The 13,151-nt window shown below is 42.6% G+C and overlaps 1 protein-coding gene across 6 annotated transcripts in view; it reads right to left on the reverse strand.

Moving 5' to 3' along the window:
* Positions 1-13,151, reverse strand: part of TRAPPC9 (trafficking protein particle complex subunit 9) — a 526,641-nt gene that overhangs the window by 447,505 nt on the left and 65,985 nt on the right. For all 6 annotated transcript variants that reach the window (XM_060127570.1, XM_060127568.1, XM_060127569.1 and 3 more), the window contains 2 exons: positions 8,137-8,258; positions 4,204-4,329 (listed from right to left, as the gene is read on the reverse strand). In XM_060127570.1, coding sequence (XP_059983553.1) covers positions 4,204-4,329; positions 8,137-8,258 — 248 coding nt within the window. The remainder of the gene's footprint in view (positions 1-4,203; positions 4,330-8,136; positions 8,259-13,151) is intronic.

Genomic DNA, 13,151 nt, shown 5'->3' on the forward strand with positions numbered 1-13,151 from the left:
TAATTAGGTCTAATTTGTTTATTTTTATTTTCATTACTCTAGGAGGTGGGTCAAAAAAGATTTTGCTGTGGTTTATGTCAAAGAGTGTTTTTCCTATGTTTTCCTCTAAGAGTTTTATAGTGTCCGGTCTTACATTTAGGTCTTCAATCCATTTTGAGTTTATTTTTGTGTGTGGTGTTAGGGAGTGTCCTAATTTCATTCTTTCACATGTAGCTTCCAGTTTTCCCAGCACCACTTACTGAAGAGGGAAGCAGCAGCACAGCACAGGGAGATCAGCTTGCTGCTTTGCGAGGACCTAGAGGGGTGGGATAGGGAGGGTGGGAGGGAGGCTCAAGAGGGAGGGGATATGGGGATATATGTAGGCATATGGCTGACTCACTTTGCTGTACAACAGAAACTGACACAGTGTTGTGGAGCAATTACACTCCAATAAAGATCTATTAAAGGGCTTCCCTGGTGGCGCAGTGGTTGAGAGAGTGCCTGCCGATGCAGGGGACATGAGTTCGTGCCCCGGTCCAGGAAGATCCCACATGCCGCAGAGTGGCTGGGCCCGTGAGCCACGGCTGCTGAGCCTGCGTGTCCAGAGCCTGTGCTCTGCAATGGGAGAGGCCACAATAGTGAGAGGCCCACGTACCACAAAAAAAAAAGATCTATTAAAAAATAATAAAATTTAAAAAAAATTTTAATTTAAAAATTAAAATTAAAAAAAAGAAAACTCCCACCAGAACTCATTTTGCTGTCTGCTCAGCTGGCAACCAGACACGGAGATGAGTCAACTCCAGCAGAGCATCGAGTTGAGGAGAACTCTAAAGGCCCACACCCGCTGCAGCAAGGCGGGCCCCTTACCCTCTGCACGGCTCTGCTGACCCCTAGTGTTCTACGAAGACCAGGCCAACAGAGAAGGGGCTGTTCCCAAAAGCTGCAAATTCCCACACATTAAATAAACGCATCTGATCTTATAAAATACGTTGTATATATACCCACCTGTGAAAACAGCTTCACCAAAAGCCCAAATGTTCAACATTAATTTGCAAAGCCAACTCCGGTCCATAAGGGCGAGCAAGTCTTAGGACACTGAGTCTTCCAAGTCCCTCCCACACCCAACCCTCCACCAAACTGCCTGCAGTTCTTCAGCATGCTTTTAAATGCATCCCCCCACCCCCCAGATGTCCCTCCACACCCTCTGGCCTGAGTATAAGAGCGGCTACTGGGTAACTGCAGGGCAACACTAGACAGGACTAGACACAGAGAATCTGAACTAAACTACTCCTGATCACCATGAGTTCGTTATTCCATCATTTTACAGATGAAAATATCGAGAGATATGGAGGATTATGCTGAAGGTCACGCAGCTAATAAGTGGCAAAGCGGGGTCTGCACACAGGCCCACGACTCTGCTCCTCACTCCAGCATGACGCCCCAGCTGGATCCCCACACCCACAGGGTTCTCTCGTGCCTGCCTGACAGGTCCACGTTTCTTTGCTTTGACTCACGACCTATAACAGGTCTGCCTTTTAAGCACCTTTTCCATCCACTGTCCCTCGGCAACAAAACCGCTCAGGCCACCAAACGACTTCCGGCTCCCCAAGCCCTCCATGCTCGAGCCAGGTCACGCCTTCGCACCTGGTCCCTGCTCAGAGGCTCTTCAGCCCCTGTAGGTGGATTGTTTCTGCTCTCTGCAGGGAAACCCCTCTGGGGAGCCCTCCTCTCACCCTCAGCACAGTAGTCCCCGGGCCGCATCCCGAGCTGTCCCACTAGATCTGCATGTGCCCAGGGCTGCTCTTTGGACCAGCAGCCTAAGAGCCAGGGACTACGCCCTGGTCATCCCTGCAAACGTACTGCCCAGCTCAGAGCTCACACCCAGCAGGTCACCCGGAAATCGTGGTGAGTGATGGATCCAACCCAGATGTCTGTGCATTTGCCAGCACTGCTGACGGCTGGTTTCCACCCTTCGCTCAGTTTCCCATAAAACTGAAGTTTCACCGTCAAGTGGTGGGTTTTCACTTTTCCTGCCCATCTTTACCAGAAACGCCAAGGGAAACCAAAACACCTTTTCTCAACCCTTTCCTGATGACGCATTCCCGTCCGTGATACCGCCGTGCTCAGCAGCTTTGAGTCCACGTAGTGTTGTTTCCCTTACACTAAATGGCTCCAAACGTTGTGGGATTTTTTTCTCGTTTTGGTTTGTTTGTACTCGGTTTATTCGCTTGATTCTGCTTTTGTCTCTCCCTTCAGTGTTAGGCTGGCAGCTGCCACTTCTCACTCCCTTCAGCTGCCCCCCTCCCAGTGTCCCGGGGGTGCAGTAACAACCTTCACAGAAGAGGAAACCAAGGCACGGAGAGGCTAACTTACCCAAGGGGCTAAGCCAGATTCAGGCCCCAGCAGTGTGTGTTCCGAGTCCCTGTGCTAAACTCTTATGCTAGAATAGCTAACTTTTTATAGATTGTGGTTATAAACATATGAGGTATCAAAACATGTATGAGCAGCATACACATCAACGCTGAGACCTTCATTAACGCCACTGCTTTATTTCTATTTTAAAAATTAAGAACCTCTGGGCTTCCCTGCTGGCGCAGTGGTTGAGAGTCCGCCTGCCAATGCAGGGGACACAGGTTCGAGCCCTGGTCCAGGAAGATCCCACATGCCGCAGAGCAAACTAAGCCTGTGCGCCACAACTACTGAGCCTGCGGCTCTAGAGCCGGCATGCCACAACTACTGAAGCCCGCATGCCTAGAGCCCGTGCTCTGCAACAAGAGAAGCCACCGCAATGAGGAGCCCGCACAACGCAATGAAGAGTAGCCTCTGCTCGCCACAACTAGAGAAAGCCCGCGTGCAGCGATGAAGACCCAACGCAGCCAAAAATAAATTAATTAAAAAAAAATTAAGAACCTCTGCAGTCAATATGGCAAAATGTTAATACGTTAAACCTAGATGATAGAGGTATGTGTGCCTTATTACTCATTCTCTCTTATATGTTCAAAATACAAAATGATTGTAAAGTCTCTCTCCCGTCCCCTCCACCCACTACCCTCTCTCTCACCTGAGCCTCCCAGACCCACATATTTTACAATCTTTTCATTATATCCACAACTGAATCCACCAGCGTTGCCCCCAAACTCCCTCTGCAGCTTTCCCTTCTCCGAGCACAGCATGACCATCATTTATTTACCTAATTAATCAAGCCAGAAACCTGGGCGTTATTCTGTCTGCCCTCACATACATCATTAATCCCTTCCTTTTCACCCCCTAAACACGTCTTCGATCTGTTGGCTTTCTTCCATTGACCGTCCCACCACCACTCAGGTGAAGCCGCCTACACTGCCCACCTGGACTCCTCAAGAGTCTCCCACCTGGCCTCCCTCACCATGCTTACCCTACTCCACACAAAGGGGATCCCATCATTCCTGTGCTTTTAAGACCTTTCTTTTAAAAACCACTGTTCTTAGAATAAACTCCAAGTTCTTCACCTGGTGAATGTCTATCTTTGCCACGAAACTGTCAGCTTAATGAGAGAAGACTCTGCCTTCTCCACCTCTACGCCCCCTCCCGGCACAATGCCATGCTCAGTAAAGATCTGCTCGATTACAGTAACCGGTATTGTAACCCTAGTCCTGGGTCCTTAACCAAACTGCTTCACTTTTGAGTCCTGGTTGCCCTGGCCATAAAAATCCAAGGTAGATTAGAAAGATTGTAGACGTTTGGCTAGATTATTGATTTGGGGATTTTGCAGTAGCAACCTGCAACTAAATGTTCTAATGGCTTTGTCTTATTAAAAACACATCCAGATTCAAGTAATATTTGTGGAATGCCTTAGGTGTAAAAGGAGCTGTACAAAGTACTTTCACACACTTCGTGTTTTATAACATGAACAACCCAGATAGGGTCACAAATGGAATAGCTTCACAAGTGACAAATGTCAGGTGATAAGGCATTAAGCTTGTCCAAGGTCGCAAAGCTGGTGAGAGCAAAGTCGTTTCTCCAATCAAAATAAACTTTGAAAGAACAGAATTCTGAATTTTGAGGGTAAAAGACCATAATACAAAGAGGTAAAACAACTCCCTTAATCAAAGTTTCGAGTTCTGACTCCAGAGTTTTAACCGTGCCATACTGAATGCTAGCACAGCAAAATCAGATGGTCTTTTGGTGAATAAGCTCCAGGAAAACCGCGTTAATTCTTCCACTCATAGGAGGACACACACCCACCTGTCGAAGGTTGATGTAGACTGCATTCTGGAGAAATTCCGAAGCTTCCATGCTCCGCTTCTGAATGGCGAGGACACGGACGGCCTTGACACACGCTTCTAACTCAATCACCCCAGCGTTCTTATACTGCAGGGTCAAAAGAGAAGAGGAGAGGTGTTTGTGTCAGGTCGTGCAGGCGGTACCACAGGGACTCAGTGACACTGAGCAGCACGTCCCCACCCAAGGGGGGGACTTTGTGTTTGAGAAAGTCTATCCCTTAAGGGGGCAGAAGGGGTTGGTGGGATTGAGTGAACCTATAAATGCCCATATAGATACGTTTGCGTTCATTCAAATAATACAACCAACAGTCGCTGGATATTCTACAAAATTTCAAAACGTTATCAATGGAAACTTTGCTATTCACTTCCACTTAATCTCCTGCTCGAAAACATTCTTAGACTCTCTCACACCTGCAGCTTTGATGCAGTAGTTGCCAATTCATGTTACTTTGTTACAAAAGTTCTAGCTCCTTGTATCACTGTATCTGTCCTCTCTTGGCACGTTTGATGTCTTTCTGCTTATCTCTCTGAGTTACCTGTTCCTGCTTCTCAGATCCTGAGAGGAAGGACAAATGAAGATACATGAACAGAAAAGGTACTGTGGGCTTCACACAGCCACTCAGTAATGATCCCGGCGAGAACTTCTCCAATCTCATCTTCACCTCTCAAGGTTCTGCACGAGGTGACATCCAGCCAGGAGAGCTGGTCTTGCCCACGTGAAAGCTGTGTGGCTCAGACGTGAGGACAGGCCCAGAAGCTGGCTCTGGAGCCCAGGCCCCCATGCTCTGTGCCTTCCTCTTTCCCGAGGCCCCAGCTCGAAGCCCTCCATGCTCCCTGTTCTTCTGCCCTTTTTATTTTTTTTTCCTAATTACCCTGAGCTGGAGTGGTTTTCATCTGATGTATCTGAAAAGACTTCCTGCAGCTGGGGAAGAGGCTTCTGAGGTAAATTCATGTATTCTGGTGCCTGAAGAGCGCCCGAGGCTGACAGACCCCCGACCAACACTCACCGAGGCATTAAACGTGCTGTGGAGTCAGCCACCCCCCAGCAAGTGTTTGCTGAGACCCCAAGGCCTGCCTGGCATAACCACTCATGAAAATGCAGTCTGCCCACTTATCAATTATTAAGAGGCAAAAATATCCAATTGCCCATGTTTCTTACTAAAATTATTTGTAAGGTGGGAAAAGAAATTACTGCGCCAGAAAGAGCAGGTCTCCACTGTTTCCTCATTTCCAATATGTAACAGGCGCGGAATTTGTGATATATTACATGTAATTTATCAAAGACAGCACAAAAAGAAACTATACTTACCTAACTACCAATACTGAAGTCGAAGTCTATCAATTTTATATACCATTTAACGACACAACACAAAGAATCTAACAGGGACTTGATTTCAGTGAAATATAATTATTTCCTTTCCTTCAAAATTCTTAAAATAACTTCTACTGAAGCGAAAATAGAAGTCAACTCATTTTTTTCACATATTTTGGTTATAGTTAAATATTTTAAATATTACAATGAAATTTAAATTGCAATCATAAAAAACTGTTCATATATTAGCAGAAAGATATACAGAATCAATGGGAATCAGGAAAAGAACGGACATTTACTAAAAGTCTACTACATACCTAGTCTTTTACAAGCATTCTCCTGGAACATAAGCTCTCTGATGCAGGGGCCCCCATTTTCACTGCTGAGTCCCTAGTAATCATCTACCAAGGCACCAGCATAGAACTATGTAATCAATATTTTAGAAATAAATGAGGGAATTATCTCATTCAATTCTAAAACAAACCCCTAAAAGGAATACGGAACTTATTTACAGATAAAGAAAACAGGGTCCCAAAAAGTAAAGTTTCTTGCCCAAGGTCACAAAGCTAGTAATTGGTAAAGGCAGGATTTGAACTCAGGTCTGTCTGACTCCAAAACTAAGGTGGAAATCTCATTCCATTAGGAAGGGTCCAGCACCACAGACAACCCTCCTATCTTTGTTCAGATCTAGCCTTATATAGCCTTAGCATCCCATACGTAGGGAACTCGAGGACAAACTATAACAGTAAGGATTTTATAGCCAGTAATTTCTTAGGTCTTATTTACAAAGTGTCAGCAGATCAGCAGAAAAGCTCTGTAAGAAGGTATTTCTAAGAATAAAACCAAAGAGAAAACCCATAAGGAAAAGATTTACTATATTAAAAACACTTTTGACCACAACCAAAATGAAAAACCTCATAAACAAAACAAAAGGCAAGCAACATCAGGAAAAAGATTTGCAATATATGTCAATGACAGAAAAGAAGCTAATATCCATGATTTACAAAGAGCTATCACAAAGCAATAAGAAATGCTCCCTAATTTAAATGTATGCAAAGGACAAAAACGGATAATTCATTTTAAAAATGCAATTGGCTGATACATGAACAATGTTCAATACCTCACTGGTCATCAAATGCAAACTAAAACAACGAAAAATTACTTTCGCTCATCATATTGGCAAATATTTTAAAAGGACAGTGTCTGTTTGTGAGAGAACAAACTGTTATAAAGCTTTTTGGAGGACGATACAGCAATGTATATGTAAACTCTAAAAAATATATGCACACTTTTTGACTCAAGTCCACTTCTGGGAATTGTTTCCTTTTAAAAAAAAAAATCAGTCCAAAAAGATTTATCCATCACGGCATTTATCACAGCACTGTTTACAACGGTGGAAAGAAAAATTGAAGGAAAATAATATTCAGTAATAGAGAATTGGTTAAATGAGTAATTCTACATCTTTTCATTCCCTGTTGGAGAAGGAATTTGGAGAGTAACTTGAAAGTAACCTATGATAAATGTAAATGTCATATCCAGTGACTAAATTTCCAGAAATCTTAACTAAAAGAATACTCATACAAGAACAAAAGAATATATGTACAAGAATGTTCAAACATTTTTTTCTAAGAGTGAAAAAGTGAAGATTCAATAACGCAGAAAAACGCATAATTTGCCAAATGAAAAATGTAGGTCTCCACACAGTAAAGAAGTACAGAACGCTCACCATTTTATGATATAGATGATATACATCGACAAAAAGAACAGAAAATAGATACTAAAAATGTTACCTCCAGGCTTCCCTGGTGGTGCAGTGGTTAAGAATCTGCCCACCAATGTAGGGGACATGGGTTCGAGCCCTGGTCCGGGAAGATCCCACATGCCATGGAGCAACTAAACCCATGCGCCACAACTACTGAGCCTACGCTCTAGAGCCTGCAAGCCACAACTACTGAGCCCGTGTGCCATAACCACTGAAGCCCACGCGCCTGGAGCCTGTGCTCTGCAACAAGAGAAGCCACCGCAATGAGAAGCCCACGCACTGCAACAAAGAGTAGCCCCCACTTGCCGCAACTAGAGAAAGCCTGCACGCAGCAACGAAGACCCAACACAGACAAAAATAAATTAATTAATTAATTAATTAATTTTTTTTTAAAAATGTTATCTCTGAGGACTTCCCTGGCAGTCCCGTGGTTGAGACTCCGTGCTTCCACTGCAATGGGGGGACGCAGGTTCGATTCCTGGTCGGGGAATTAGGATCCCGCATGCCGTGCGGCATGGCCAAAAAATTTAAAAAGTTTTTAAATAAAAAATTAAAAAAAAATTTTTTAAACGTTATCCCTGAGTAGCAGGGCTATGATAGCCTCTTTTTCTCCTATTTTCAGACTTATTAAATTAAATATACATGATTTTTAATCAACAAAAACCATTTTTAGGCATATAGTATTATGCATTGGGGACTACTACATGAATACTTACAGAAACAAATACTTAGGAGATACTGCAGCAGCATTACACAGTGTAAAACAGGAACTTCTGATTAAAACAACACAGTCACATAAAGGATCTACAGGGTACAATCACCTTGCTGTAATAGGAAATGGCCTCCTTGTATTTGTCAATTATGTCTTCAGGACTAAGGCAGTTCTTAGCCCGTCCAATCTCAGCGCTGGTATCTGGATTGATGCCATTAGTGGTGAGGGCACCTGCAAACCGAGAGAAAGAAAAGAAATAATCTTTTGCTTTTTCCGTCTTGTTTCTTTGTTATTTTAAAAGAAGGGCACAAATAAGATAAAGCTTGAATATTCCCAACTGAAATTTAAATAATGAAACCATTTTTAAAGTCTTCACAGCTTATACACTCCCTATAATAGTCTTACCATCAAAGCATTGTATTAAATGTTAATTAACTCAGAATAAGTTTTCCTCCCTGTTGAAACTTTTTATTAAAGAACATGAAATGCATTATATAAAAGTAACATGTCTATAATAACTAGCTTAGTTGCCTTGACAGCAATGCAGTCAGTGTGCATTATCTCCCAGCACTAAGCTCTTCTCTTAACGCTACAAGAAACCAGACTGCACCCTCAAATGGAGATAAACTATGTGAAAGTATTTTCTGAACTATACAGCACAAAAACACATAGCTTACAAATACTGGCGTCCTTTCTGAGGCTGTCATTTTCTGTTTCTGGCCAACCCCTGTCAATAAGCAGAACCACCTAATTCCCCAGCCATCAAACTCACAGGGGCAAGAGCTCTGGAGACATGTCCGTTTATAGAATGTAACCAACTACACATAAAACTCTGACAAGAAAAAGATGAAATACTCTTTGATTTCAGAGAACACTCAAAAAATACTCTCGTTAGCCTCATAGCAGGAAAAGCCGGGCTTCTCCTAAGCCACTTGTTTATTTCAGGGACACTGAGCAAATCCAGCAAATTCTGTTCCCCTCATGTCTACTGGGAGACTCAGGCACACATGTGCTGTTATCTTATAACTCACGGGGCAAAGGGTGTGTCTCACATGGCCCGCAACCTTCATGCAAGCTCATTGCCTCGACTTGCTGTCTAAACTTGGTCCCATTTTCTCACCTGCTCTCTTGGTATTTTGTTATTCTGTATGCTGCCTCAAATGCTTTTTGGAACAGGACAGAAGAATGAGTGGATAGATAAATGGACAGATGGACAGGTGAAAGATGGGCAGACGGACAGAGAGACTCTAAGCAAAGAGGAACAAAGAACATTTCCTATGCAAAAGCCTCTTCTAGTCAAGGAAGAAAGAACCATAACAGAGAACTGGGAAGAGACAGGTGGCTTAGGATTTTGTGTTTCTACAGATTTTGTGAAAATCACAGCAAGAGATAAGAGGGTAGAACTATAAATAATAAAAGAAAAGGGCATGCATGCCTGAAAAAAATCTAAAATATTTACTTTCTAAAGAATAGATTCAAATCAGCAAGGCCCAATGACACAATCCTTGGGTCCTTACAGAACTGAGAAGTCTACTTCCAAGCCACAAGGCAACTCTTTGGAGCACTGAGAATCTACACTGGGTGGTCATAAGGCCATCAGAGCAAAAACTATGTTATTCTGCACTAACGAGGAATCAGAACCTATGTGGGGACATCCACGCGTGTCCTCATTTACAACCCATGGCAGCGTTATGCAGCGGGGGGGACTCCTAGTGAGCCCCGTTTCTGCAGGGGAGGAAACAGGTCCTCAATAGGCTGAGCACTCCTACTAGCTCTCCAGTAGTAGGAGCTGGATATACACATATACAAAGCCGTTTACTCCAGAGCAGGATTTGAACCCAGGCCTGTATTTTTTTTTTTTTTTTTTTTTTTGCGGTACACAGGCCTCTCACTGCCGTGGCCTCTCCCGTCACGGAGCACAGGCTCCAGACGCGCAGGCCCAGCGGCCATGGCTCACGGGCCCAGCCGCTCTGCGGCACGTGGGATCCTCCCAGACCGGGGCACGAACCCGCGTCCCCCGCATCGGCAGGCGGACTCTCAACCACTGCGCCACCAGGGAAGCCCCGGACCTGTATTTTTAACCACAGTACTATCCTGCTTTGTGTGTTTTTCATGTTTACAATACCTTTGTTTCTGGCATGAAATAATATTTAATAGATGATAGGTTATCTTGATTTATCTCATTAGCTCTAATAATTTGTCTTCATATTGTTGAAGTTTACTCTTTTCCCTTGGGGAATGGAAGGGAAAGAGTGGGAATCAGAATGAGGTGGGCTCTTCATTCTTCCTATGGTACCTCACCTCATCCAAGAAGCCCCCAACCAGGGAGAAGGAACAAATTTTCCCTCCATATTTAAAAAAAAAAAAGACACCACTGATAATGGGCGTTCCCTTAATGATTTACTTAACTCCAGTACAGAGGCCGGGGGGAAAAAGCATATGCAGAAACCGGGAAGAATATAACCTGTAAGAAGGTAAAAAGAGCATAGCTCATGGGAGAGCTTAGTGGGTCAGACTGATTTAATTTCACTCAATAAAAGAATAACACACTCTAAAAATACTAGTATGCAATGGATTTGATCTTTCTTGACACCTATAAAGTTTTGACAGCCCACATGTAACATTATTGTGAACCAGTGAAACAAGGAGTCTATAGACAGGAAAAATCAATGCCACAGGCAGGCTGAAACCCAGGCTACAGGAAAGGAAAAGAAAGAGCATAGTTAAGAAGTGGGGAAAAGCTGGAAAAAAAAAATCATCACAAGGGCTCCCCAGTATCAGTCCAACAACAGTTTAATAATTCATTCAAGAGAAAGTTACTGAGTTCCTATTATGTGCAAGACAGTATAGGAGGCACAAGCTAGAAAGTCAACAAAAGTAAAATGAAGCAGAAATAAGAGGGAATGGGACTGCCCTGGTGGCACAGTGGTTAGGAATCCGTCTGCCAATGCAGGGGGCACAGGTTCGAGCCCTGGTCTAGGAAGATCCCACATGCCATGGAGCAACTAAGCCCGTGAGCCACAACTACTGAAGCCCACACGCCTAAGAGCCCGTGCTCCACAACAGGAGAAGCCACTGCGATGAGAAGCCTCAGCTCGCCGCAACTTAGAGAAAGCCCACACTCAGCAACAAGGACCCAATGCAGCCAAAAATAAATTTAATTAATTTTAAAAAAATAAAAAAGAAATAAGAGGGAATAAAACAGAGACAAATGATGCAGGAGAAAGAACGGCAAAACCATAAAAAGAGGAGAATAACAAGGGTAGCCCCCACTCACTGCAACTAGACAAAGCCCTCAAGCAGCAATGAAGAGCCAACGAGGCCAAAAATAAATAAATAAACAAAAAAAATTTTAATTAATATTAAAAAATAACAAAAGATAAATAGAATTGTAAAGTTAGAACATTGTTGAAAAGCTGTAAAAATACTCCAAAAAACAGATCAAAACATATACATGTAGGAAGGCTGCCCCCCTGTCATATATAAATGCAAACTTATTTTTGTTCATTCATGGGCACTAAATTACTTTATCCAAAGCATAATATATATTTTTTTATTTATTTATTTATTTTTGGCTGTGTTGGGTCTTCGTTTCTATGCGTGGGCCTTCTCTAGTTGCGGCGAGCGGGGGCCACTCTTCATCGCGGTGCGTGGGCCTCTCACTGTCCCGGCCTCTCTTGTTGTGGAGCACAAGCTCCAGATGCACAGACTCAGTAGTTGTGGCTCATGGGCCTAGTTGCTCCACGGCATGTGGGATCTTCCCAGACCAGGGCTCGAACCCGTGTCCCCTGCATTGGCAGGCAGATTCTCAACCACTGCGCCACCAGGGAAGCCCCAAAGCACAATATTTTAATTAAAACAAATAATCAATATTACACTTCTCCTGTCAAATCTAGTTCATAAATTTACTCTGCTATGTAACCATAACGTGTCTAAGCTAAAATTAATGAAAATACCTTTGTATGGTTTGTGGAACTCTTCTCAAAATTCCAGGCTTTTAAAATAAATCTGAGCAGTATTTCTATACTGTCTTTTTTCTTGTGAAGCAACAGATACTGCTGTCAAAATTCTGTCATTATAATGATCCATGAGCATCATGCTCTAACTAATCTGCCAGACAATAAGGCACTATCTTGACACTGTGACCAAACAAAATGAAATATAAGGAAGACAATGACCCTATTCTGGAAAATTTACAACCTATGTCAACACTGGGGTTTTTCTTTCATTGGTTAGCAAAATAAAATAAATCATATACTTTCTTAGAGCATTCGGTAGCCATGACTCTTCTTTTAGTGTAATGACCAGAAAAGAGTTAAGTATGACTTTTTTAGGTCAATTAGCAACAATCATTACTGGAAGGTAAGTAATGCGGTATTAACTGGTAGCAATGCTTCCGCCTACATTAGACCTAAAATAAAACTACACTGAGTTCTGAAAGTATTATAAAGGAAGAGATGAGGTCCCTAATGAGAAATCAAAGAAGTAAAGGCTTTTTAATTAACCATTCCTACAGAAAGGAATAGACTATGGTAGTTAAGAGAACAGACCTGGAGACAAATGTGTGGGTGTGAATTCCCACATCACCGCTAACTAGCTGTACCCATGACAAGTCAATGAACTTTTCTGCATCTCAGTTTCCTCATCTACAGACTGGGGATAACAACAGTACCTATCTCCTAGAACTGTTGTAAGAATTAAATTGCTTTTAAAATACCTCAGATCTTAGATATGACACCAAAAGCACAGGCAACAAAGAAAAGATAGATAAAGTGGACTTCATCAAAACTTAAAACTTCTATGCTTCAAAGGACACCATCAACAAAGTGAAAAAAACAACACACAGAATAGAAGAAAATTTTTGTAAACCATATATCTGATAAGGAACTTGTATCTACAATATAAAAAGAAATCTTACAACTCAACAATAAAAAGACAAATAACTCAATTAAAAATGGATAAAGGATCTAAAAAGACCTTTCAGTGATCCAGAAAGGATCTCATTCAGATTCGACCGAGAAATTAAACCCTTTACAGACAATCAAAAGTTAAGAGAATTCAGCACCACCAAACCAGCTTTACAATAAATGCTAAAGGAACTTCTCAAGGCAGAAAACACAAAAG

The sequence above is a fragment of the Lagenorhynchus albirostris genome, chromosome 17 (genome assembly GCF_949774975.1).
Source record: "Lagenorhynchus albirostris chromosome 17, mLagAlb1.1, whole genome shotgun sequence".
Taxonomy (NCBI): domain Eukaryota; kingdom Metazoa; phylum Chordata; class Mammalia; order Artiodactyla; family Delphinidae; genus Lagenorhynchus; species Lagenorhynchus albirostris.